Raw genomic sequence first — 26,216 nt, forward strand, 5'->3', positions numbered from 1 at the left:
TGTCAGAGGGGGTAGGATTTTTTGCTGTTGAGGCCTTAACTCCCTTTGGACCCTGTGAAATAGTTTCAGGATCAGCAGCAGGGTTTCTAAATAAAAATGTATGTGAGACAGGAACCCTGTAGTATCTGTCAGCCTTACTGGGAGCAGGAGGTAAGGTGTCAGGGGTCACGCTTGACTCCGAAAACACATCATCCACAATGTCTACAACGGGGAATGGCTAAAGGCCTGTGCAGAGGGAGAAGGAAATCCCTGAGCCTCTTTTTTGATTCTGAGAAACGTTGACTCTCCCAGTGAAAATGCTCCCTCAAATTATGCAAGGTTTCCCCAAATGAATAATCCTCAGGAGGAGAAGCAGATGATATAGACTCTTCTGCATCAGAATCCTCATAGGGAGGTATAGATAATTCCTGATCAGAAGAGGAATCAGAAGAAACAGAAACCTGATCTGAAGATTCATAATCAATGTCCTGCCTAGGCCTCTTATCTGGAGGGGGATGGGTACCCCTGATTAAGGTAATAAGGTCTTCAGCCATTTTGATCATCTGTTTTTTAGGCATAGAGGCCTGTGCACATGGCTCACGCGTTGGTTTTTTAGTTTTAGAAGTTGTTTTTGTCTTTGGTTTTGCAGCTGTCGTCGGTTTGATATACAAATGTTGAGGTCTGAATACACCTTCAAAAGCCGGTGCCTGCTCTGCGGCTCCGGACCCATCCGAGGGAGATACATCTGTCCGTCCAATACCTTGAGTATCTTGCAGCATGCCAGACTCCACATGGGTGTCGGTAGAGGCCTGCGACTCAAAGGTAGCGGGTATCGGGCTGCGAAAGTGCCTGAGAACCGGCGACTGGCTTAGAAGCTTCATCGGTTTTGGATCTCAACTGCCTATCTCTGTCCTTTTCTTTGCGTTTTTTTATGTACTCCAGTAGTCGGATTGCTATCTGACGACATTTCTGGGTAGTTAAATCTGTTTCCAAAATACTTTGAAGCAAAAATATACAGACGCTTAATAGTGCGTTGGTTAAATCTAGCACAAAACAGACAGCCAGGCACATTGTGATCGGGGCCTAGCAAGGAATACAGTATAAATGGAAATCCTTATGAGGTATTTGTTTCCCACAAGTAATACAATTATTAACTTTTTCTGACATCGGTATGGGGCAAGAAAAAAGTTTCCCCAACGCAGTACTTAGCTTTAGTGAAGACTTCGGTTCTGAAACTCAAACTCGAATATTTCAGTAGTCGGCCAACCGGCACTTGCGAAATGCTTCTGCTTCGGGCACCGCACGGCAAGAAAGACTAAAGAAAATGGCATCGGCTGCATGTTTTAACCCCCTGACGACTTGACGTCATGGAAGAGGAGACAGCAACTGACGCAGGACACAAGACTTTGGAATTCAGGCCGAGTGAGGGCAATCTGCCAGCAGATTACCCAAATGTAATGACTGCAGCAGTGAAACACGAAGAACATCTAAAACAATACAATGACTAATGCCTGCAGAGCAACATCTCAACAAGCAATGTTATGTCACAACTAAACATCCAAAGCAGTGTATTACGTAAATTTTAATAAACATTCACATGAGAAAATGCTCAGACAATAGATGAAGGTGCTATGATTACTTGAATACTAAACGCACTGCTACATCCCTTGACTATTGCACAACTGTATGCTGAAGCAGAAATGCAAAGGCATTAGGCACTGTTCAACACATTTCTGACATTTATTTTCAGATGAACTACTACAATGTACACTGCCTTCCAAGCAATAATAAAGATTATTTGGTACTTTTCTGTTATCGGGGCAACATTTTAAACGTGGTTGCTGAGCTCCAAATCCAGTCACTTATGTATTTTTTCTTAATATAACCAGGTGTGTGTAAAAAATAATTTTACTTAATATTTTATAAAAATGGCATTTCTGAATTATACACACACCTGGTTAAAAGACATGATAAAGCACTGGATTTGAGCTCAACGATCGCATTTAAAGTGTTTCCCTCCTGCGTACCAAACAGAGAAATCAAAGAGAAGGAATGAACCAAATCACGAAAACATAATTTATTTCTTAAAACAGTAATAATATGCTAGATGTCTGCTCTACAAAATATTAAAATTAAGCCTCTACCTTGAAAGTGTGTGCATGTAAATCTCCTGCCTGAAGCTGTTGTGTCCACAACTCATGAGTTGATTGGGTATCACAGTGCTGAGGGGGACTATCGTTACCCATTAGAGCATAATGACTTATTAAATAAATGTGTTCCGTAGCAGATAAAGTACCAGTACAGTCTACATGCAGACAAGGGTGAGTAATGGGCATTTTGTCCAACAAAGACATTGCCAGACTGCTGACTGCAGTCTTTGCAGTGACAAGTTCATGCCACAGCATGACAAAATAGGATGTGATAAGCTTTTGCAGTTTTGCAAATATATTAATGCCTTGGTGCAGAGTAATGTACCCAATTACCGAAGGGACAGCTAAGTGCTTTTTTCGTTCGTGGAGGAAAACCGCATATAGTAACACTTGTATTTTAGATCAGACTGTATTTTAAGTAAATGACGCTGAATCATTTGGGTCTTTCTTAGAGACATCAGGTAATATGTCACTTCGACAGAAAGAAACACAATGTACAAAAAGGACATTTATTAAAGTAGTACGTGAATATGTCATTCGTATGTGAATTTAGAAGTGGAAAGCGTGGACTTACTTTATTAGGAAAGTACTTTAATATTGTACATCAGTGTGAAATGATTAATTAGTTGAAGCAGTAATCTGGAATTGCAGTAATAAGTTTAAGCACTGTGTCAGTGAGCTTGTAGAAAAAAAGTTCTCTTTTAGTTTGATTTTAAACGAGTGGTACAAAGTGATTTCAGTCAAAGAAGTGCTTGATAACCTGCTGTAATGTTTTCCGTTATAGGAGCAACACTTTAAACTCAGTCACTGAGCTCTGAATCCAGTGTCTTGTCATGTCCTTCCACTCAATCTAACCAGGTGTGTATAAAATATTTTACTAGATAATACTTAAAAATGAGATGTCAATTCTACATTTTACACAAGACCGAAAAGACATGACAAGACACTAGATAAAGAGCTCAGCAACTGTGTTTAAAGTGTTGCCCCGATAATGGAAAAGTACCGATTTTAAAGTAGAATTATCAACTTTTTTTAATATTAAATGCGTATACAGCAGTATACAAACATATGCCTGGAGTTAGTTTCCAGTTATAAAAATACCCAATGAAAAAAATGATACACCTATACAGAGAGAGGAAGATAACTGGGACTGCAAAATAACATGTTTGGGGCAGAATGCATGATAAATTATTTTAAGAGCATTTTAGAGCATATCAGTACTGTTTACTTTATATATACAAAAAATATTTCAAAATTCATATTTATCTTTAATTTCAAATGACCACTTCCTACAGATGTATGCTACACTGCTCACAAATAAGCACATCAGTAGCTAATAAAAAGAACAGATCATCTGAATACACAAAAAAAATTGCTTCAAGCACTGAAATTTCATCTAGACTTTCGTCTGTATGTGGAAGTATACATGCAAATGCAAGGCAATGACGAACAGCATGTTTCTGTTTTTTTCCCTTCTTCCTTCTAATGGTGGCAAGTCTGTATATACAACCATCACTTCAAGATTTAAAGAAAGAAAGAAAGAAACACGTTTTGGGTCCAAGTCAATCACTCCAAAACTGTAAATTAGGACAGGAACAAAAAAATTGGTTTACAGCTTGGATTTTGTTCCTAGATATCAACGCTGTTCTCACAATTAATGCAAGTCTTCTAAAGTATTCCTTACTGAACCTTATTCACATTTGTTCACGTTTTATTGCGGATCCTTCAATTCCCAAATATTTATACACTCCCTCTGCTCAAGTTCTTTTATATCACATTCTTGTCCCAAACTGACGTTTTCCTGGTGCTGCAGTTTTCCTGCTTTAAAGGCTGCTTTTGCACATTTCAAGACCAAATGACATTCTTATATCTGAAAAAGTTTTGACAACCTGCAGCTGTGCTTTCAGTTCTCTATCTCATGAGCTATACAGTTTTAAATCGACAAACAAAAGATAAGAATTCTTTACACTTGTTTTCTAGGAGCCAAATTATAGCTATGGCCTAAGCGGTTAAACAGCTAATGTGTTAAGGCAGAAAAGCAACAGTGACCATCACCCTGGAATATCCCCCATTGAATTTTAATCCCCGAGATAATAATTTGTCCTTTATCATGGCTTAATTGCAAAGTGATCTGCCATTGTTTATGGTTACTGTAATGTAATCAATGTAGGGTGTATCTTATTCATTTTTAAAGACTCTCTTACCCATGAATGTAGTATACTCAAATTCTTTTCTGAAGTTAACCCATGCCATACGTAGATCCTTTCCCTTTTTTACAGTTCTCCACTATGACTAAACAATCAACCCTTTGTTCCACATCTTTTTATTGTCCTTGTTTTTTTCTACTGCCATAATTGAGTTTTCTTCTAAATGACTATAAACTCTGTCAGCGTCAACTCCAATGTACAGTTTATATGTTGTTGGAAAGCAAGTTATTAGTTTATAATTTTTAGGGTGGCCTGCAGGTTCACTGTTAAGTAGAAGCATAGTTTTTCCTGTTAGCCAGGTTGGTATTTGTTCAGGGTACGCATATAAATAGTTCTTACTCATGGCTAAGTCTTCATGCAAAGATGTTAATACTTTTAACCAAAGGTTAGGTACTGCATCTGGGCCTCGGTTTTCCAAAGAAGCTTTTTTTTTTAACTTTTTCAATCTCTCTGGAAGTTACTTTATTTCAATCCATATCCTGTACCTTTACAGTTCTTATTCTTTCTTTTACTTATTTTATCTACACAGCATCTTTATGTTCCACAGGATCATCATGGATACTTCTCCAAAATGTATCCATTTCTTCTTTTTTGGCGGTCTTTCAATTCCTTTTACCTTGTTTCCCAATTCTTTATAAAACTTTTTGGGGTCATCAAATTGCTTATTTTGTACTTTTCCTTTATATTTATCTGTGCATCTTCTACTTTTTTCCGCCTGTGCTGAAATTTTTAGTTTATTTGCGATAGTGCATGATAGAATCTGGTCTGTTTTAATACTGCGCACTGTTTTATCACATCCATCTTTCTTAGTATTTTTGTTGATCTGTTTCCAATTCTATAGTCTTCTAACAGTGACATTTCTTGTCCTAATTGCTTTATATTTGTCTCTATTCGATACTCCCAAGATGATATTTGATTTCACCCCTTCCTTTCCCTGACTACCCTGTGTTCTTGTAGTAGAACTTTATCAGATTTTAATTTAGCTGCACAGTAATATATCCTGTTTACTTCTGTTATATCTCATGGATCTCTAGGGACAGTCAATTACTGTGTTCTTTTATTAGACTTCTAACTTTTGGGGTTTTATTGACCTTCAGCAGTATTTCTTTCACTGATCTTAATACATCTGTTTCTATTAAATCAAGGAACTCTTCTCTTAGCTCAGTTTCTTCCATACTGACGGCACTTCCCTAGTTTTCCATTTCCTGCGGGCATTCTATAGAAAGTTCTATATCATCTTCCTGTGACATCTCCTCAGTTTCATCCTGTGCCATCCATTGCTTTGTCATATGGAACTCACTGGTCTATCACTCCTCAGCATTGACTGCATCAGAGTAACCACAGTTTCCGGTTCCTTCTCTTGCTGTCTAGCTTCAAGTGAACTTTTATACTGGTTTCCTGTTGAACACACTAAAATATCTTGATATGGAACCTGGCCAATTGCTTCTTGTTCCACTGGTTTCCCCTTAATTTGGATATCCACTGCATTCTTCTTTTCTACTTTTCCTCTTTGTAGTCTTTTCCATATCCAGATTCCTTTGCCTATATTTCTCTTCAAATTTGTTTGGTGTTGCTCTTTTTTATTGGTTAGTTTTTTTGTCTCCTTTGCATAAACATTACACCATATCAAATCTCTTTCTTTCCCATGTCCATATTTTATTTTTTTAGACTTCTCAAAACTATCTAGATTTTGTTTACATTTCAGCACCTCCTTAGATGCTTCTTTTTCCAAAGATATCAAAGTTTCTTGATCTATATATTGTTTTTCAAAACTGTTGCATTAATGAAAGAATTTTTATTTTAAGTTTCTGACAGTTTTTCCTGTGGAAGTATTTTTCTTTCCTCTAATTTATCTCAATCTTTGTGTACATCTTGTGTCTGGAAATAATGGGCTTTTTGCATAATAGTAACAATACATAATTTCTTTCTTATCCTCAATAGTCCACTCTTTTTTATGGCTCTTGTTTGGCCCATCAGTTTTTGTGATTTTTGTGGACTGCTACTTCCTTCAACAGGGAGGTCATGCTCCCCCTGGGCCTGGTCCCACTGTAGGAAAGTTTCCATATTTTGAGGATTTTACACTGTCATTTTTTCCAGTCCTGACACAAGTGCACCTACCAGGGTTGGGCACTTTTTTTATCCTTGGTCTTGTGCACCCAGTTATCTTTTTTTGTTTAGTTTTTGACCTACTTCTGTCCATGATATATGCTATATAAATACAGTCTACAAATCAGTGTTGTCTTGGTGAGATGATGTGAAAATCAAGGTCCACCTTATGAGGGTACTCACCAAGACTTGAGGATGATTTCAATTTCAGCACTACTACTCTCCTTTGCTTGCTAACTTTCCATCTCTCCATTTGGACCCCTCCCAGTGTATGTCCCCCACTGTTGCCAGTAGTGAGGATTGAGGCTCCTCGATTACTGGTCCAGTGGTGGGTTATCATAGACGAACAAGATGCATAAGTGAATGCCTTGCCGAAGCCAGAAAAAAAAAATACTGCAGTCACATGGGAAGGGACAAAACAGCTGGTCAAGGAAACTTTCACAGCAACTACAATGACATTATTGCTCCCGTCACCCCATCCATTCCCAGCAGAAGTGAAGAATGGGTCAAGGGGGGCTAGGACTACAGAAGCTAGTAAGTCAGTCAAGCAGGCTGACAAAATCTGGGTACCAAAAGAATAAGAAAAGAAAAAGGGCAAGAATCATAATAAACCTCATGAAGCACAGCAGGGATTCCCTTGTCTTCTGTTAGATGGCTCAGACGGTTAAGGTTATGAGCTGCAGTTCTTGTGGTGTAGGCTTGGATTCCCACAGGTCTCATTTGCCTCCTGAGTAACCTTGAGCAAATTCACTTACCAGACACTGCTCTCGGGTTGCCTCTGAAAAAGGCCCGTGTCCAGTGGGCCTACCTGGCTAACCAGTGGGTGATGTAATAATTATAGTATTATTATTATTACTGTAACAAACTTTAAGAACTTGTCAAACAAACAATGATACAATCAGGTACAACATACTGGATAAGCTGCAAAAGCCTCTGCATTTAACAAATTCTTCCTTCTGTCAAAAAAAAAAAAAAATGAAAATCATTGAATATGCCACTATAAACAGCCTTTTCATTGGACTTCTGATGCAGACTCTGCATCCTTTTTCATGCCCTGTCCCATGTTTCCTTCATCCAATGTTCTATAACAAATACTGATTTGTAGAACAAAACACACTGTTCAAAATTGTGCCTTATATCCAGTGTACATGTGCATGCATCCATGCTTGGGTATGAGAGTAATGTGCTGGGTTTCTTAAAGTGTTTATATTACAGCTAAAGACTTGAGAAAGAGGAAAAACAAAAAAAAACCCTTTATTGAATCACTCATGACACAGGCAGACTTAAATTTATATAAAAATAAACAGACCATATTAACAAGTTCACGTTTACAAATATTATATACATCATACTCTTCTATACAATACAATTAATCCAACATTACATAAAATTGTCTTACTGCCTTCTCTTAAACCTCATTCCTCCTCCAAATCAGTTTTCTGCATGCATTGTTCCCACAATTTCTATTTTTTGCTATGCAAGTTGCTCATATCCACTTCCTGTTCTTCTACCTCTATTACAGTATTCACTATTTCAAACAGCTGGTTTAGACTTTGATTTCCATTTTCTAGTAACTGCTTTTTTGGCAGCCATCAGAACTAAACTTAACAAGGACTTACTATTGCCTATGCTATTCAGATTCTACATCCCAACTAAAAAAAAATAAGAATTTCCTTAGTTACACTTACTCTAAGGATTTTTAAAATCTGCCAACACATTACACTCCAAAAATATATGCTCCCAGCTACCTCATTCTTCTCTGTCACACCTCCAACATTTGTAGACTACATGAGGAAAAATTCTTTGAAGTCTGCATGGGATATAAAAGTACCTATGTGAACACTTCCAAGAACAAAATCATAGATCTAGATTTTGTTGCATATTTGGGAACTACTACTCTCCTCACATTGCTATGCTAACTGAATTCCATCTCTCAATTTGGACCCCTCAGTGTATGTCCCCACTGTTGCCAGTAGTGAGGATTGAGGCTCCTCAATTACTGGTCAAGTTCTGGGTTATCATAAAACTCAACAAGATGCATAAGTGAATGCCTTGCCGAAGCCAGAAAAAAAAAATACTGCAGTCACATGGGAAGGGACAAAACAGCTGGTCAAGGAAACTTTCACAGCAACTACAATGACATTATTGCTCCCGTCACCCCATCCATTCCCAGCAGAAGTGAAGAATGGGTCAAGAGGGGCTAGGACTACAGAAGCTAGTAAGTCAGTCAAGCAGGCTGACAAAATCTGGGTACCAAAGTCATTTTTTTTCTCCCTATCACTTCATCATCATCCCTTTCTACTCTTAAAAGTAGCTTTCTGCTAGTGTTATGAATAAGAAAAGAAAAGGGCACTTTAAATTAGGTAATACAAAACATCTTGGAAGGATCAACTTTTCCCACTTCACTCTTGCCCTCTTCTGTTAGATGGCTCAGACGGTTAAGGTTATGAGCTGCAGTTCTTTTATTGTTATCTTGCTCTTCATAGGCAAGCGCTTACAGTTTCTCAATTTTTGTATTCGCTTTTATTTAGTCTTTTCTTGTATATCCTTAGCTTCCATAACAGAATCCTTTTTAAACCATACTTCCTAAATATTTAAAATTTATCTTTTCCCCACAAATATTGGTACTGCTGAATCAATTAATGTGTGGGTACATAGTTTACAGTTACAGCCTTTGTTTTATCTTCATTAATTTTATATCCCCAAAAAAATGGGTCTATATTATATCGCATGCTCAGAAGAGCAAACGACACAATCGACCCCATGTAAGCGAAAGCTTACGTCAAAACCTCAGAACAGCGATTTTTTTCCAAGGGGGGGATCGCTGGTCCGAAACAAAACAAGCAAAAAAAAAACTGTAAAACATTACATAATGTGGGGAGCTGTGCCCCCCACACCCCCCTACTTAAATGTACCAACTCCGAGATTGCAATACAGTGCCGAAAACAGCAAAGTAGCGAAAGCAGCCAAGCGAATTCTTTCCCAGGGAAAGAATTCGCTGAAAAGCCACTTCGCTATTTTGCCTTTTCATGCTTTTCAGTTCGATAAAGACGCATTTGACAACCTGCAACTGCGACAGCGTAATAGGTAGCCAAAAAAAGTGGAACTGTCTCAGAATGTTCCACAACATTGAGATGTACTTTTCCAGTTTTATCAGGCACAAAATAACAGTCTGCTAATAAAGCAAACTTTTCTTGATTACCATACCAATTACATTCTTGAGTTTGAGTCCCTTATTTTCTTTGCCAATGGCTCTAAATACAAAGCAAATAAAGAGGAAAGAGGACACCCCTGCCTGGTTCCTCTGATGAAACAACTTAATCAGACATTAACCATCTCACTTTGATTTCTGCCTCTAACCCCTCATATGTCCTCCTGATTAACATTATTGTACCCAGGAATGTAAATGCTTCCAGTGCCCTACTTAAAATCCCAGCATTCTCTGTTGAATACTTTCTCTGCATCAAGACCCACCAACAACAGTATTTTCTTACATTCTGCTTCCCTCTAGATCATTGTTCTATTAATGTTAGAAAATGTTTGCCTCCCCTCCAAAAAAACACAATGATCCATATCTATCAATTTTGACAATACCTAACCGTTCTTTTAGCTAGTATAGACAAATGCTTTATAATCATGGTTTAAAATTGAAATGGGCCTATATGAAGCTGGATCTGATGAGTCTTCACCTTCTTTAGGTATAACAGCCAATACAGCCCCCCCCCCCTCCCCAAGATGTCGGTGCTCCTCCTCCTTTTAAAATACTGTTAAAACATTCCAGATCCTGATCACTTCCTTCCCTCCTAGCTTCCAAAGCTCCACGAGAATACCATCTATTCCTGTAGACTTTCCTGCAGATTAGTTCCACATCACTGTTTTTCTCTGAATTCCTCCCATCTTGACTGTTAAATGTTGAGTCTTCTCTACCTCTAACCTCAGCATATACAAGTCTTCCATAAATATTTCCAGTTGTGCTTTTTCTTGATTGCCCCATGTTGATCCTTATCTACCTCTAACCTCTGCATATTTAAGTCTTCCATAAATATTTCCAGTTGTGCTTTTTCTTGATTTCCCCAGGTCTCTGCTTTATGCAAACTTTCATAAAATTTCTGAAATATCTCTTAACACCTCTACAGGACCTCATTACTTTTCTTGTTATAAGCTTAAGTTTGGTAACCTTTTCAATTTTGTGTTGCCCAAGTCATTATGCTAAAAGTTTCTGTGCCCTAGAAATACTAATCAACAAATAGTTGCTTAATAGCATTCCTTCTAAAACTCATGCATATTATCCAGGTACTCCCTTATTTTCTCTTTAACACTCTGCAGTTGCACCTCTTCTAATTTTATGAGATTTTCCTTATTCTGGTTTTATGAGATTTTTTCCATATTCTGCAATACTTTAACCTTTGTCAGCCCCTCTAAATAATTATTTTTACTTCTTAACCATATAGATTTTAAGCTCAGAAGTGAAAGCTTGCACTAGAGCAGAGAGTACTGGTAGCCTATTACACACACACAAGATTTTCAGGACCATGTGCTGAGTTAAGCTATCATTAATGATTTCAGGCACCCTCAGTCACTCTACCTTCTTAACTTAAAATGGTACAAAATTGGTTTTGAAATTCTATAATCCTAGTGGTCAAAGTAAAGTTGTGAATTCTAATGACCTTAATAGGCACAATATGTGACAGTGGTAAATCATAAAGGACTCGGGCAAAAATCCACTGTACAAATAATGTGTTCTTCAGTGAATTACTTAGGACCACAGAGTGTGGCATATACCATGAAAAGGGACAGAGCCCACCTCAAACTGCAACATGCCATGCCTTACTGCTTACAATAAGCAATTTTTCAGCAATGAAGTTTTTTCTTACTAGCATCAGAATTGGAATCTTTAACACAAAAGTAGTTAGGAACCAAAAACAGGTTAATCATAATATTTCACGTCAGCTGCAAAAAAAATAAAGACTTACCTGGCAAATAGTGAGCAGATAATGAAGATAACCAGACCAACAATACTTGGGGCATCCCACCACTGTACAACCTGACCCGTAGTACTGGCTGTTGAGTTACTGGATACAATTCCAAGAAGAGTTGGATTACAATTCCTATCTGCATTAAAGCAAATAAATAGGTTACAATTCAAAAACAGTAAGGAAATCCAAGTTCTAAACACAAATGTGAGAGAGTATGAACCTCTGCCAATGGTGGTGTGTGATAAAATTCTTGACTATAGCCCTGGTGACTCAGGTTTGACTACTAGCTTAGACATGAATGAGCGAATCCATTCAGGGGAGTGGTGAACTTAAGTAGAGTTCTTGCAGAGCTGTGAGGCCAGAGCTCACAGCAAGACAGATTGCAGGTTGGACTGGTGGGACAGCTAGGAGGCAAGGCCATTCCAAGGTCCTGGGGACAGCATTTGCTTAAATACTCCTCAACATCCATCCAACTGAATTACACAAGTCAGCAGTCTGGGAAGTGTGACACACCTAGGGTTAAGTTCACCAGTCATAGTGCACATGGTGGGTCTTGGTGCTGGGTTCCCAACAGAATCTCTTGCCCCTTAAGTATTAAAAGCACACAGTAAGGTTGACTCCTTAAGAATCAAGGGGACATCCAGCACTAGGATTACACTATGGGTAGCCTTGATGGGAGTAATGGAGGGAGCTGGGGGTTGTACAAGTCCCAACAAATGGAGCAGCCAAACGACTAAGCGAGGCAAAATATTTAGGCAGATGATGCACACATGCGCAACTGCACAATATACAAAAACATTAAGCAAAAAAAATTTCCCTTGCAGACGGCATATGAATAAATCAAAATATTAAACATTAGAAATTTTAATTTTGTTTTTCACAAGCTGTGGTCAAAGTTAAAAAGAAAGACTGGAATAATACTGATTCAACAACATTAGCAAGAAAATCATTCAAATTTATGTTCAGTAAAAGTTACCACTTTAGACTGTAAAAAAGCCTACTGACGTACAGAGATCATGGGGTCATTAGCTGCTAAATTGCTGCTAGATAATTCTGCCAAACTGCAATTTAAACCAATGCACAGATTGGTAACGCACATTATGGAAGCAACAGTCACCATATAAATCTAAATGGAATGATGTGCTTAGTGGAAAAACTGTAAAGAAATGTGGCAAGTTTAAAAAGAGAAATTGTTTTAATACAAAAAATGTTGATTAGGATCTATGCACTCAAGGACAGAAGAATACATTTCAGTAACATGAGACACGCACAAAAATATATACAGTGGATATAAAAAGTGTACCTTCAGTTCAATTGAAAAACAAACAAATCTGTTAGGGGAAAAATATACACACTAAAAAATGTACAATAAAAGCTGGTTGCATAAGTGTGCACACCCTTAAACTAATACTTTGTTGAAGCACCTTTTGATTTACTGACAACATTCAGTCGTCTTTGGTACACACCTGCCATCAGTTAGAGAGAGACTGATTAACCCCAAATAAAGTTCAGCTGTCTTGGTAGGATTTTCCTGACATTTACTCAGTTGCCTTGATACCAAATATCAGACATCTGTTGAAGTAGATCTGTATGTTCTACAACAATACAACAGGTATAAATGAAAATTTCTGCTGTGATGTAATTTATATAGACTTGAACATTTGATAGTCATATATAAAAAACGGAGTAATAAATTATAACTAGGTATTAAATGAAATGTTGATAAACTGGACAGCTGCACTGATTACAAATGGCACATAGCAAGTAACATATAGCAACTGGACAGGTGAAATTCTAGGTTACAATTAGCATGTTCTGCAGGGCTTTGTCCTAGGCCCAATACTTGTTTAGGTTATATCTTCCAGATCTGTCTTTTTCATTTGAGGTGTTCTACAGTCTGTATACGAGGATGACCTTAAAACAGATTAAATGATTCATGTGTTATAGTTGGGGCATAGAAGTTGACTAATTGACCATTTTGGCAAAGGAGAATAATATGCCTATAAATATAACAAAACTATTCATGAGAGATTCGGGAGGCAGAGTTTGAAAGCTAAATATTCGATATAGCACACAGTGATTTAGAAACGTTGAAATTATTTACGTTATTCCCAAACCAGAGTATAAAAAATGTAAACCTTATTTAAAAAAAATAAATCACGAGTAAACTGGAAAGAGTACAGCAGAAATATGCCAAACGTGTCCATTTAAGTTATTATGAAAGACTACAATATTTGAACTTGTACCATGTCTCATATGGACATTTAAGTGGAGACCTTATTCAGGTATACAAGACATTTAAGACAACTACTACTAGGAATGTTTGTGGTTATCAAATAATATAGAATCAAGACAACCCACGTAGAAAACTATATAGGAATGAGAATTGTACTAACTGGTTCTCAGAGAGAAGCTGATGCAAGGAACAGATCATCAAATTACACTAAGCAAGCACTAGTTTATATTTTTAAAATCAACCTGGACACTTATTATTGAATTAACTACTTTGGTATACTGGCAGGCTAGAAGAGCACTGCTGCTCATGCCTGAGATACTTGTATGTATGTATGTATTTACATAATGAAGCTTCATCAAGATAAACTGATGCAAGTCGATAAATTTCTACAAATGCTTCTGGGCAGGGATTAAGGGCTTTATTTCACCGCAGAATTCATTAATTTCTCTGACGCAAAAGTGATGTTCTACATCAAGTTCACAACTTCCTCAAGCACAGCTTCCAAAAAAAGTGGGTTAAAAGTTTAATACAGGGCATGCCCTCTCTGCTCATTTGTGTGCCTGTTTTTTTTTTTTTTTAATTCTTTATTGACTTAAGAACATCACAATAGATTCAAAAATGTATGATCAATCCTCAAAAACAAATATAGCCTTCTTAAAAAAACAGCAATTATACAACAGAGTCATTATGAGAAAAGTCAGGGACACTTTGCAAAACTCGGACTGCTGACCGGTATGTTTACATCAACAATGTGACTGATCACATTACCTGCAACCATACCTCTAAACTGTCATGAATTTTGCAGAATGCCCCTTATTGCCTTCATTTTTGCCCAGTCCCTCATAAAAAAATTTACATTTCCTGGCAAATCATTTCATACTTCCAACTATATATATGTATGTATACACATTAGCGGTATATCAGACTATAATTGAGGAAGTTGAACACTAAAGAGCTTTTGTACAATAACATTACTTAAGAAAGGTAAGCAATTCTTTCTTAAATAATGTCACTGTACAATAAGAAAAAAAAAGTTATGTACTCATAACGTTCCATCAGAGTTGTTAGTTTTCATTTGTCTTCAACCTGTGGGACATGGATCAGACGTCCACATTTTCCAGCTTCGGATCCAAGCTCCAAGCTTCTCCCCTACCCATAATATCCCTGTCTCCCTCCTCCCCTCAGACTTGAGTTTGCTTGCAGACAGTAGCACCCCAGCTTAACCATATGCCTAAAACCCTGGCATTAGCACCCATAGCTTAATAATGAAGAAAAAGGCTCGGCATAGTAGGGGCTATGCTTCTTCCATCCGGTCCACTACACAGCCCACATATGACAGGGGGAAGGAAGGAGGGATGGCTGAAGACAAATGAAAAGCAACAACTCAGATGGAACGTTATGGTGAGCACACAACTTGACAGAGTCCCCAGCTACCAAACAGCCTTGGGAGGTCCTCATGGAAGGATGTTCTAGAGGATAGCTGAGCCAAAAGATGCCCTGCCTCTGGAAAGGAGATGCAATTTGTAATGAGAGATAAACGTATGCAAGGATGCCCAAGTAGCTGCAGAGCAAATGTCATCTAAGGAAACTAGACCAAGACGCTGCAGAAGTAGCTACAGACCTAGTAGAATGCACCCTGACAACCTGGTGGAGATACGCCTTTGGCTCAATACCAACACAATGCACTCAGAGATCCAATGAGCAATAGTTAGTTACTTTTGATACAGGTTTTCCTACGAAAGGCTTAGAAAAGGAAACAAAAACCTGATCAGACTTACAAAAGGATTTTGTTCTATGCAAACAAAAGTGCAGTTGCCTGTGAACATCAAGCGAGTGCAATTTATACTCTCCCTTATTCTGGAAGTTTGGAAAGAAAATGGAGATCGATGACCTGGTTAATGTTAGACTCTGATGCCACTTTCGGAAGGAATGAGGGATTCATCCTTAGGGAAACACTGTCTTTATGAAACACCATATAAAGGAGCTTGACTGTTTAGGCCTGGATCTCCGATACTCTCTTGGCAGAGGTAACAGCGACCAGAAAAGCCATTTTCCAAAACAGGAACTGTGAGTCACCTGTAGCTTGCAGGTTCAAATGGAGGAGAAACCAAGGCTTATAGTATTAGGGTAAGATCCCAAGGGGGCATTGGGTCACTGACTCTAAGCCTAAGCAAAAAAGTACTTTTCAAAAAGGCTTTACAAAGCTTGGAAGAAGCTGAATTCTCTATGTGAAAATTGGAAATCGCTGCCAAATGTACTTTCACTGTAGAAAAACTAGCACCGTTATTAAAAATCTGACAAAAACTCCAAACTGATGGGGCCTGGAGCAGTAAAGTGGCCCAGATCATGCTGAGAAGCCCATATAGGAGAAACGTTTCCACTTACTGGAATAAACCCTCCTGATGGAAGATTTGTGAGCCTCTACTAAAATCTTCTTGACAGGAGAAGACAACCTGGGAATCCTAACTATCACTGAACTGGAGCAGCCAAGCCATGAGCTTCAGACTAACGCTGGGTGAGGAATCCCTGAGGGATGTGTGATCAGATCCAGAACCGGATTTAGTGTCCAAGGAGGACACACTGCGCGAGACCACAGTGACGGGAACCAAACTTGAGGAGTCAAGAAGGTGGCAATGAGTATCACTAAGTTCTCCAGCCGCCGTGCTTTCTGAATGAATTTCAGAATTAGAGTGAGTGGAGGATAAGCATACAGTAGACCGGAGGGCCAAGCATGAATCAAAACGCCTCTGCAGGACTCCCCCTTCAGAGCAAAATACTCCTTGTGCTTCGCGTTGGAAGGAGAGACGAAGAGATCGCAGCAAGGTTGACCCCACTTTAGAAAGAACTGTTCTGCTACTGAAGGAGTCACAGACTACTCATAAGGCATCAGAATAGATCTGCTGAGCCTGTCCGCCAGAAAGTTGGATCTCCCAGAATATATGTTGCCACCAGAAGAGGAGTTCGCCAACTCCTACAATCTCATGGCTTCACAACAAAGGGGGTAAGACCTGGTCCGCCCTGTTTGTTGATGTACCAGACTACAGACATTTTTGTCTGTCTGGATGGCAATCATGCCTTGGGGAAGATGGGCATGAAGAGCTTGTGACGCCAACAGCACCATCCTCATCTCCAGGATGCTGATAAGCAGATGGGCCTCCAGGGAAGACCATATGCCTTGGACTGTCCCTTTCCATGCAATGCCTCCCCCACCCAAGCTGGCAGGTGTCTGTGGTCATCGTAATCACAGGGGAGGGAAGGATGAATGTTCGATCCAGAAGATGATCCGGGGATTGAAGCCACCAGAGGAGCAAATCCTTGCAAGTTCGAGATAATCAAACCGGATGAGATAAGGGCAGGTCTAGCAATGACAACTGAACCAGCAGAGTCCACTGGAGGACCCTCATATGAAGATAAACCATAGGGTAAGGGTGATCATGGCTGCCATGGACCCCAATGCTCGAAGTGACTCTGCAGGGGAGACACTGAGTTTGAGCAATGCAAGAAAGATAACATTGAAGGGATAGAAGTCTGTCCGGAGTTAGAAACACCTGGCTTTGAGTGGTATCTAAGCGAGCCAGAAATGAGGTCGAGAATTTGTACAGGTCCAATTGGGACTTGAGATTCATGGTTATGCTTAGATGGGGAGCTGTCTTGAGAAGATCATCCCTGGATTGACAGAGTCGATGCCTGAAGGGAGCGGAAAGGAGCCAATCATCCAGGTAGGGAAAGACCTGGAATCTCTGCAGATGGAGGTGAACTGCCCTCACTTTGGTGAACACCCTGGGGGCAGTGGTGAGCCCAAAGGGGAGCAGTCTGAACTGATAATTGGCTCTTAGACGGAAGAGGAGGAACCTCAGAGATTACCTGTTCATCTTGATGTGATGGTACGCGTCTTGGAGGTCCATTGAGCACATCCAGTCATTTATCCGCAGAAAGGGCAGAATGGACTGGAGAGTGGCCATCTGGAATTTTGTCTTGGCAACTGACAGGTTTAGGATTGAAAGATACAGAATGGGTCTTATTGTCCCCCGTTTTCTGTGGCACTAAAAAGAACCTGGAATAGATGCCTGATCTGGATTGGTCTGGAGGATGGGCTGGATGACTCGCTTTCTGAGCAGCTTGGAAATTTCCACTGCTTCCTCCTCCCATTGCAGGGGTAGGATGTTCAGGAGGTGTTTGTGAGGGACTGGGAGTTGAAGGAAAGGGATTGAGTATCCTCTGGATATTACCTGCAACACCCAGTGACAGTCTAGGATCGACTCCCAGGCTGTTGGGTGCACAGAAGGATGACCCCCGACTGCCTCCAGAGACAAGCAGTAGGGCAACCCTTCAGGTCAGCTGAGAGGGTCTGTCCAAGAAAGAATCCTAAGACCCTTGGTTCCACAGACCCCCTCTAATAAGTGGACAGAGTCTATTATATCCCCCTCTGCCTCTGGGGGAGCGAGTCCTGAGTATCATGAGAAAAGCCCTGAGACTTTCAGAACCACATCATCTTCACCCTAGCTGATACCAGCAAAAGGATCGTTGCAGGGTTGAGAATTGAATCCCGACGACAGACAAGATCTTCCAGTCTTTCTCACTTTGGACTAAGGTGTCTCGAATGGTCTTATCAAAAAGAGCGGAACAGTCATAGGGGGTTATTACTAAACAATGCCTTGAAGGGCTCCGAGAAAGCACAAAGATGAGCCAAGTGTGATGCCTGATGGCTACGCTTGTTCCGGCCACCCTAGAGGCACCTTCAGTAGCGTGTGACAGGAGCCTCATGGGAGTGATGGATATTGAAGTTAGGGTGGCCATACGGGAGGAGGACACCTTCTCTTCTGCCAACATGGACCCTGGGCAGACTCAGCGACCTCTGACCAGGTCCCGCTGCAGCCTGATGACATGTGCCATGTAATTCAGTGCACGCATGGCAAACATGTCTGAAGTGCAAGTCCACTTCCTGAAACAGTCCATGACCCACGACTCAGTCTGGCAGATGGACCGTAGAGCTCTCCTGAGTGAGCTGTTTTTTGGTAGCTGCCACAACCACCATGGCATCTACCAAGGATCCCTTAGATCATTACCTATCAGATGGAACTTTTAGAATTTTGTCAGGACACTTTGGATAGGCTCCACAGTGTGATCCTGTGCCAAACGCCTCCAGGAACACAGACTTATCCAGGCTGGGATTTTGGGTATATATCCCCCATGCTGGCGCAGGATTTCCATTGTCTCCAAAGGAGACATCATCTGAGGGTGACCAGGGGGAACTCTCTCCTTCCTCCAAGTTGGTGTCTTCTCTGAGGGACTCCGATGGAAAGTGCAAGTGCCTCCTTTTGCACGTATGTTTTCGAGGGAGCTCCTCGGGGGGGGTCTCTGTGGAGGACTCGGAAACCTCAGGCAGCTCCCGGGGGGTGGGACGGACTCCCTGGGGTAGAGTGGAGACAGGCTGTCCTTGAGGGGGCAGGATGGTGGATTCCGGACCAGAATGAGGAGCCAGGATGGACTCAGAGGAAGACTGTCAAGGGTCTCAGAGCCAAGAGAAGCCTCTCCACCACTTCAAAACCAGGGGGTAAACGAATCCCTGAAGCTGAATAGAGTAGCACTGGATGCATCACCCTCTGTGAAGGGAGAGCCAGATCAGAGTATTTAGGAGGCGCGACTGAGTGCAAGGGCTGACTACGAAAAAACTCTAAGCTGATACCATCCCCTCAGATCTGGCACAGAGACTATGGCTCTAACAGTCAGAGCCGAGCCACGCAGGGCAGTGGTCAGCATCAAGGTACCTAGAGCCACTTGCGGCGACCCCTCGATGCCAGGAAATCTCGGACGCTACAACTCCGAAGCCGGGGTCAGATTGGAGATGGAACAATGAGAAAAGTAGATGGCATGCTCCCAGGCCTGATGAGGGAGGAGGCAGGCAGACTCCCATCTGGGTCTAGATGAACCTCTGCATCATCCTCTCCACCTCAGCTTCAGAAATACTATGGGTGGAGCGAATGGAAGAAGCCACCGACTTGGGCCTTGGAGTGGTGCTGAGGGGAAGCAGAAAGAGGGGAATGGCCCTGAGAGGTCTCCAGCTCAAGCAAAAAACGTGGAAACAGGAGTCTAGGCAAACCTCAGGTCGGGTCCAGCAGAGACTTGGCCAAGGGTCCTCACTAGACACGCTGTTAGTGGACTGCTTCTTAGGCCTGTCTCGGTGTTTGGAAAGAGACCTCTCCCTATCCCTGGACTTTAGAGGGAGGTTGAGTCCCAGAAGCCGGGGTGGGAGAAGTTGAATGGGGTAGCAGGCTCTGGAGCATTGAGAATTAGAAGTTATGTACCTACCATAACGTTCCATGTTAGTTGTCTTCTCTCGCCTTCTTTCTTGCTGGATGGGTTCGGAGCCGATCCTCGGCTCCGACTCGGCACTAGCTTTAGCTCGAGAACTCCTTTTACCAGCTCGAGGCAACCCTATATCCCATGATGCAAGGCGGAACTACCTCAGATCTCGTTTGGCAGCTAACTAACCCTGCTAAAGACTATCCTAATATAATTAGGAACCATGGTTCCTAAAAGAAGTCCTCATAACAATGCTCCAGAGGAAGCAATCTAATAGGAACTCTCCAAGATCTGTCCAGGCCAGGGGAAGGAGGGAGGGACGAAGAAAGAAGGCGAGAAGACAACTAACATGGAACGTTATGGTAGGTACATAACTTCTAAATGTTAAGTTGTCAATCTCGCCTTCATTCTTGCTGGATGGGACCGCGTCCCTAGCACCTGTATCCCGGGTGGCTCAATGGAACAGACTCTTGAGAACAGTGGAACCAAAATTGGCCCTATCTCTGGAGGCCAAATCCAACTTGTAATGAGACACAAAGGTATGAGGCGTGGCCCAAGTAGCTGCTGCACAAACAGTGTCAATGGGAAGTCTATCCTGAAAGGCTACAGAAGTGGATAGACTCCTGGTCGAATGTGCTTTTGGCTTAGAAGATAGTTGTTTGCCCCGTAGAGAGTACACATAGGAAATGGTGGAAGTCAACCATCTAGATAAGGTCACTTTAGATACTGAAGACCCAACCTGTTTCCTGCATAGGAGACAAACAATTGGTCTGATTTTCTAACTTTAGTCCTATGTAAGTAGTACCTGAGCTGACGAACATCCAAAAAATGCAGCTTCTGTTCAGCTCTGTCAGAATAGTTAGGAAAGAAAACTGGTAGATCAATAGATTGGTTAATATTGGCTTGAGATACAACCTTGGGAAGAAAGGAAGGGTTAGTTCTGAGCGAAACCCTATCCTTATGAAACACCAGATAAGGTGAACGAATACAGAGGGCCTGAATCTCAGAAACTCTTCTTGCAGAAGTAACAGCCAGCAAAAATATAGTTTTCCATGTCAACAACTTTAAAGAACACGTAGCAGACGGTTCAAAAGGAGGTAGAATTAGGGATGCCAACATTAAGTTCAGATCCCATTGCGGAGGAGGATGTTTCACAGGCGGTTTTAGGAGAAAAACTCCTCTCAAAAAGGCTTTGCATAACCTATGGGACATGATGTTATTGTCCTGCAAGCCAACATGAAATTTGGAAATAGCAGCCAGTTGTACTTTGACTGTAGATGATGACGATCCCGAATGAAAAACCTCCACCAGGAAATCCAAAACAGAATGTATAGGAGCGGTGAAAGGATCAATATTTCTGGCTTTTGCCCAAATAGAAAAACGTCGCCACTTGCTAGCATAAACAGTGCTAGTGGACGACTTTAAAGAAGACACTAAAATGTCTCTGAGTCAGAAATCATTGGTAGCCTGGCTAGGGAAGGAAGTGGAGCAACCAAGCAGTGAGGTTGAGAGAATGAATGGCCCGGTGCTGCTGACCCGACTGGTGGATCAAAAGATCCGGAACTGGGTCCAGATGCCAGGGCTGCACCAGAAGGTGATGATGTAGAGACGGAAACCAAATTTGTCGAGGCCAATATGGAGCAATGAGGATCAATTTGGCTCTCAAAGCGGTGGCTTTCTGAATGACTTGTGGAATCAATGGAAAGGGAGGAAAAGCATAAAGAAGTCCCGAGGCCAATCCTGGGTTAGAGAGTCTCTCAAGGGTTGGCCTGGAAGAGGAAATAGTGTGAAGTAATCTGGGCACTTGCTGTTTTGAGGGGTAGCGAAAAGATCGTAACAAGGTGTGCCCCACTTCAGAAAAATCTGATCCACTACAGACTGATTGAGAGACCACTCGTGAGGCATCAGAATAGATCTGCTTAGCCTGTCCGCCAATAGGTTGGACCTGCCGGGGATGTGCGTTGCTATCAGAAACCGCTGAGAAGAGATCGCCCATTGCCAAAGTCTGAGAGCTTCTCGACATAAGGGATAGGACCTGGTTCCGCCCTGTTTGTTGATGTACCAGACCACGGACATGTTGTCCGTCTGTACTGCAATAGTCCCTGTGGGAAGAAAGTCGTCGGAGGGCTTGCAACGTTAAAAGCACTGCTCTCATCTCCAGGACATTTATGTGCAGGTGGTATTCTATGGGTTGCCACGTCCCGTGGACCATCCTGCCCTGATAAGGCTCCCCCCACCCGATCAGAGAGGCATCCGTCGTGACTCTGGCAACTGGAGGAGGGGAACAAAGGGTCGGCCCTGATGAAGAAGAGGGGAAGATATCCACCATCGTAGATGAGCCCTGCAAGACTGTGTCACTAAGATCTCGTGTCTCATGGGCAGATCGTGGTACGACCACTGCGTGAACAACATCCACTGCAGGAGACGATGTGGAAGCGAGCCAGTGGAAGAAGAACAATGGCTGCAGCCATTAGGCCTAGAACTTTCAAGACAAACCTGGCTTTGACCTTGTTGCTTTGTAACAGAAGCTGAACAAATTTCTGGATGTCCAGAATCCTTTGATTTGTTAGCCTGGCTAACATTTTGACGGTATGTAACTCTGCCTATAAAGGTGATAGATTGGCAAGGCAGCAGAGAGGATTTTTCAAATTCACCGAAATTCCTAGACTCTTGCAAAGCTGTAAGGTGTAGTCTCTGGACCGAAGAAGCTGATCCTTGGAGGTGGCGGAGAGGAGCCAGTCGTCCAAATAAGGAAACACTTGGAATCCTCAACGTCTCAGGTGAGCTGTGACCACTGCCATGCATTTGGTGAACACTCTGGGGGCTGAAGTGAGGCCAAAAGGCAGTGCTCTGAATTGGTAATGACTGGCTCCCAGCCGAAAGCGGAGAAACCTTCTGGAGCGTCTGTGAATCTTTATATGATAGTACGCATCCTGAAGGTCTATCGAGCACATCCAGTTGTCCTTGCCCAGAAAGGGCAGAATGGATTGCAGCGTGACCATCCGAATCTTGCCTTCTGACAGACTTGTTTAGTCTGCTTAGGTCTAGTATTGGTCTCCAATCTCCCATCCTTTTGGGGACCAAAAGAATCTTGAGTAGAAGCCGGATCCTACTTGGTCTGCCGGCACTGTTTGGATGGCTCTTTTTCCCAGGAGTTTTGAAACTTCCTGTTTTGCCAAATCCCTTTGACCGGGTGAGATGTCTGGAAGGGATTGTAGAGGTACGGAAACCTTCGAAGGGGATTTTGTAACCCTCGGATATAATCGACTGTACCCACTTCTCTTGTGATAGGGATTGCCAAGCTACTGGGTACAGCGAAATTCTTCCCCCGACTGCCTCCAAGGGTGGACAGTCGGGCAACACCTCAGGGATGCTGAAAGGGCTTCTCAGGAAGAGGCTCCCTGTTGCCCTGGTTCTGAGGACCCCCTGCCTCTAGGGCGTCTATTATTGTTACCCCTCTGCCTCTGGGGTAAACTGACCACGTGTGTCCGTGTAGCTCCTTGGGCTTTACGGAACCACATCTTCCCCTTCTGACCCTTGGGATATGGTCTAGAAGGAGTGGAAAACTGGACTCCAACGGCAGAAAGAGTTTTACCATCCTGTTCACATCTGGTCAAAGTATCCTTCACCTGAGGTCCGAACAAAGCCGAACCGTCAAAGGGGGTGTTGGTGAAGGACGCCTTAAAGGGGTCTGCAAAATTACACAGCCGCATCCAGGCTTGGCGTCTAAGAACAACACCTGTGCCTGCGGCCCTGCTCGTTCCATCGGCTGCATAAGATATGAGCCGCATGGAGGAGTTAGATATCGAATTCAGGATAGCTAGCTGAGAGGCAATCTTTTCCTGAGCCCCAGCAGCTGAAGGATCCTGGACTACTTCTCCCAGTTCCTTGAGAATATCTCGATGAAGCCTGGTGAAGTGACAAAGGTAATTCAGCGAACGCATTGCAAATGTCGCTGAAGAAAACATCCGCTTTCCATACCTGTCCATGGTCCTAGAATCCTTATTAGGAGGATGGACAGATACTGAAGGATCCGCCAGTTCCTTCTTAGTGGCCGCCGCCACCATAGCATCCACAGAGACACCTTTGGACAGGAACTGTTTGTCCGAAGGGGCCGTGATGAACTTGGATGGTCTCCTGGGGACAGGTTCCACAGAATCTGGAGCCGCCCACGCCTTCCGAGCCACTACCTGCATGAGTGGGTCGAAAGGCGGAGACACCCAGGAGGTGGAGGGTCGGGATCCAAAGCCTCCAGGTATACCGACTCATCCTCGGAGGGGTCAATGGAGGCCAATTCCCCTCTGTTTGAGGAGCTCAAGGATGTCTGAAAATGAGACATCCTCAGAGGGGACCGTGGGAACCCTCCGACTCATCTAAGTCGGTATCAGATGTAGTAGACTCAGGGGAGTCTGTGTGTTTCCTCTTACCGTCCTCTTCCGAGGGGTTCCCCTGCAGGGTCAGGAGAAACCTCGGAAGAGGAGGAAATTCCCAGTGGGGAAACCTGGGGCGATGGATCCCTGGGCCTGAGAGCAAGAGGCTGGCAAGAGGCATCTGCAGGCACTGATGAGGGAGGAGCTAGAGGGATAGACCGTTGACCAGGCTCAGAGGCCAGGACACTCCTCATCACCTCAAAGGCTCCTCTCCCCGGGAGACCTGAACACACCCGCTCCAAGAAACAGGAATGGTCGGCTCCAAGGAGAGAGAAGGCTCCGAGGCAGATGTCGGCGCCGAGCTTACCAAAGCGAAGCTCCGAGAGGGAGAGCGGGGTCGGACAAGGGTCCGATGCCACTAGCCACCTCGGAGCAGACAGTGGAAACCCGACGACCGGATCCCTCCAAGGAAAGTCTCAAGGAGGAGATCGGAGCCGAGGATGACGGAGCCGAAGGATGTATCGGCTCCGGCATCGAAACAGTCGCTGTCCCAAGAAGCTCCGGCTCCGAACTCTGGCGTGGAGTCGGAGGAGGAATCTCAAGAATCGGGGCTGTAGCCGAAGTCTGTTGAGACGGGCTATGGAGCATTTGGGCCAGTGCCTGAGATTTCAACAGCCTGCTTACCACCCTCTCCAAATCGTGGTCAGACAGCCTGGAAGATCTCGAAGATCGGCTCCGATGGCTCCGCTCCGACAAAAGAGGAGACCCCGGAGCCGAGTGAATACTTAGTATCGAAGGGGACCGGGATCTCTTACGGGCAGGAGCCATCGGAGCCGAAGTCCCTTGAACCCCAGATGGAGCAGAGGATCTCTCGGCTCCGATGCTGGATAAAGTGTCGGCTCCAGCCGGAGCCGACAAGGCAACAGTAGTCAGGGTATCGGAGCCGCCGCACCAACCCACTACTCTAGCAGAAGAAGTATCGGCTCCAGCCGGAGCCGATATCGGCTCCGATGGAGCCGGAGCCACCGGAAGAGGCTTGGACACTGTAGCCTGAGCCTTCGGTGGCTTAAGAGGTTTTCCTGCCCCTTGCTTAGGAGGAGAACCTTCAGGTTTTAACAAACCTCGGAGGATCAATTTGTTCCTCCTTTCCTGCAGGACTCTCTGGCTAAAGGCATGACACAACACACAGGAGTCCTGCAGGTGCAAAGGCCCCAGGCAATACACACAAGAAGTGTGACCGTCTGTCAGGGACATTTTCTGACAGCACTGGTCACACTTCTTGAAGCCTGAGACCTTGCCTTCCCTAGACATCCTAAAAGGATATACACAAACAGTCCCCACAAACACACAACTTAATCCCTACACAGACACACAGGAAGGGAATAACTTGGGGAACTAGGCCTGAGTAAAACTAACTGAAAAAACTATTTTAAAAGTTTAAAAAGGAAGGGAATAGGGTGGGCTGTACTAAATACAGGCTAACCTAACACTTAAGGGAAATTAAACCCCTAACTAAACTTTTTTCTTCTTTAACAAGAAAAAACTTACCTCAGCTGGCAAAGGAGACCTCTTTCGCTAAGCGGCAAACGAGATCTGAGGTAGTTCCGCCTTGCATCATGGGATATAGGGTTGCCTCGAGCTGGTAAAAGGAGTTCTCGAGCTAAAGCTAGTGCAGAGTCGGAGCCGAGGATCGGCTCCGAACCCATCCAGCAAGAATGAAGGCGATATTGACAACTTAACATTGACCTTGCTCCTCCTGTCGATCAAAGAGCCCATGCAGATCGAACAGGAAGTCTCCAGGTGCTCTTTCCCCAAGCACAAAGCACAGTGTGTGTGGCCATCAGAGGGGGGGGGGTAGATTGTGAACACACTCAGTACACTTCCTTGAA

At 42.9% G+C, this 26,216-nt stretch overlaps 1 protein-coding gene across 1 annotated transcript in view; it reads right to left on the bottom strand.

The window, feature by feature from the left end:
• The window catches only part of SERINC2 (serine incorporator 2), a 481,087-nt gene that overhangs the window by 174,092 nt on the left and 280,779 nt on the right, over window positions 1-26,216 (bottom strand). The window contains exon 6 of the mRNA XM_044060008.1: window positions 11,416-11,554. Within this exon, the coding sequence (XP_043915943.1) occupies window positions 11,416-11,554 (139 nt within the window). The remainder of the gene's footprint in view (window positions 1-11,415; window positions 11,555-26,216) is intronic.

The sequence above is a fragment of the Protopterus annectens genome, chromosome 1.part2 (assembly GCF_019279795.1).
Source record: "Protopterus annectens isolate FY-2018-M chromosome 1.part2, PAN1.0, whole genome shotgun sequence".
Taxonomy (NCBI): domain Eukaryota; kingdom Metazoa; phylum Chordata; order Ceratodontiformes; family Protopteridae; genus Protopterus; species Protopterus annectens.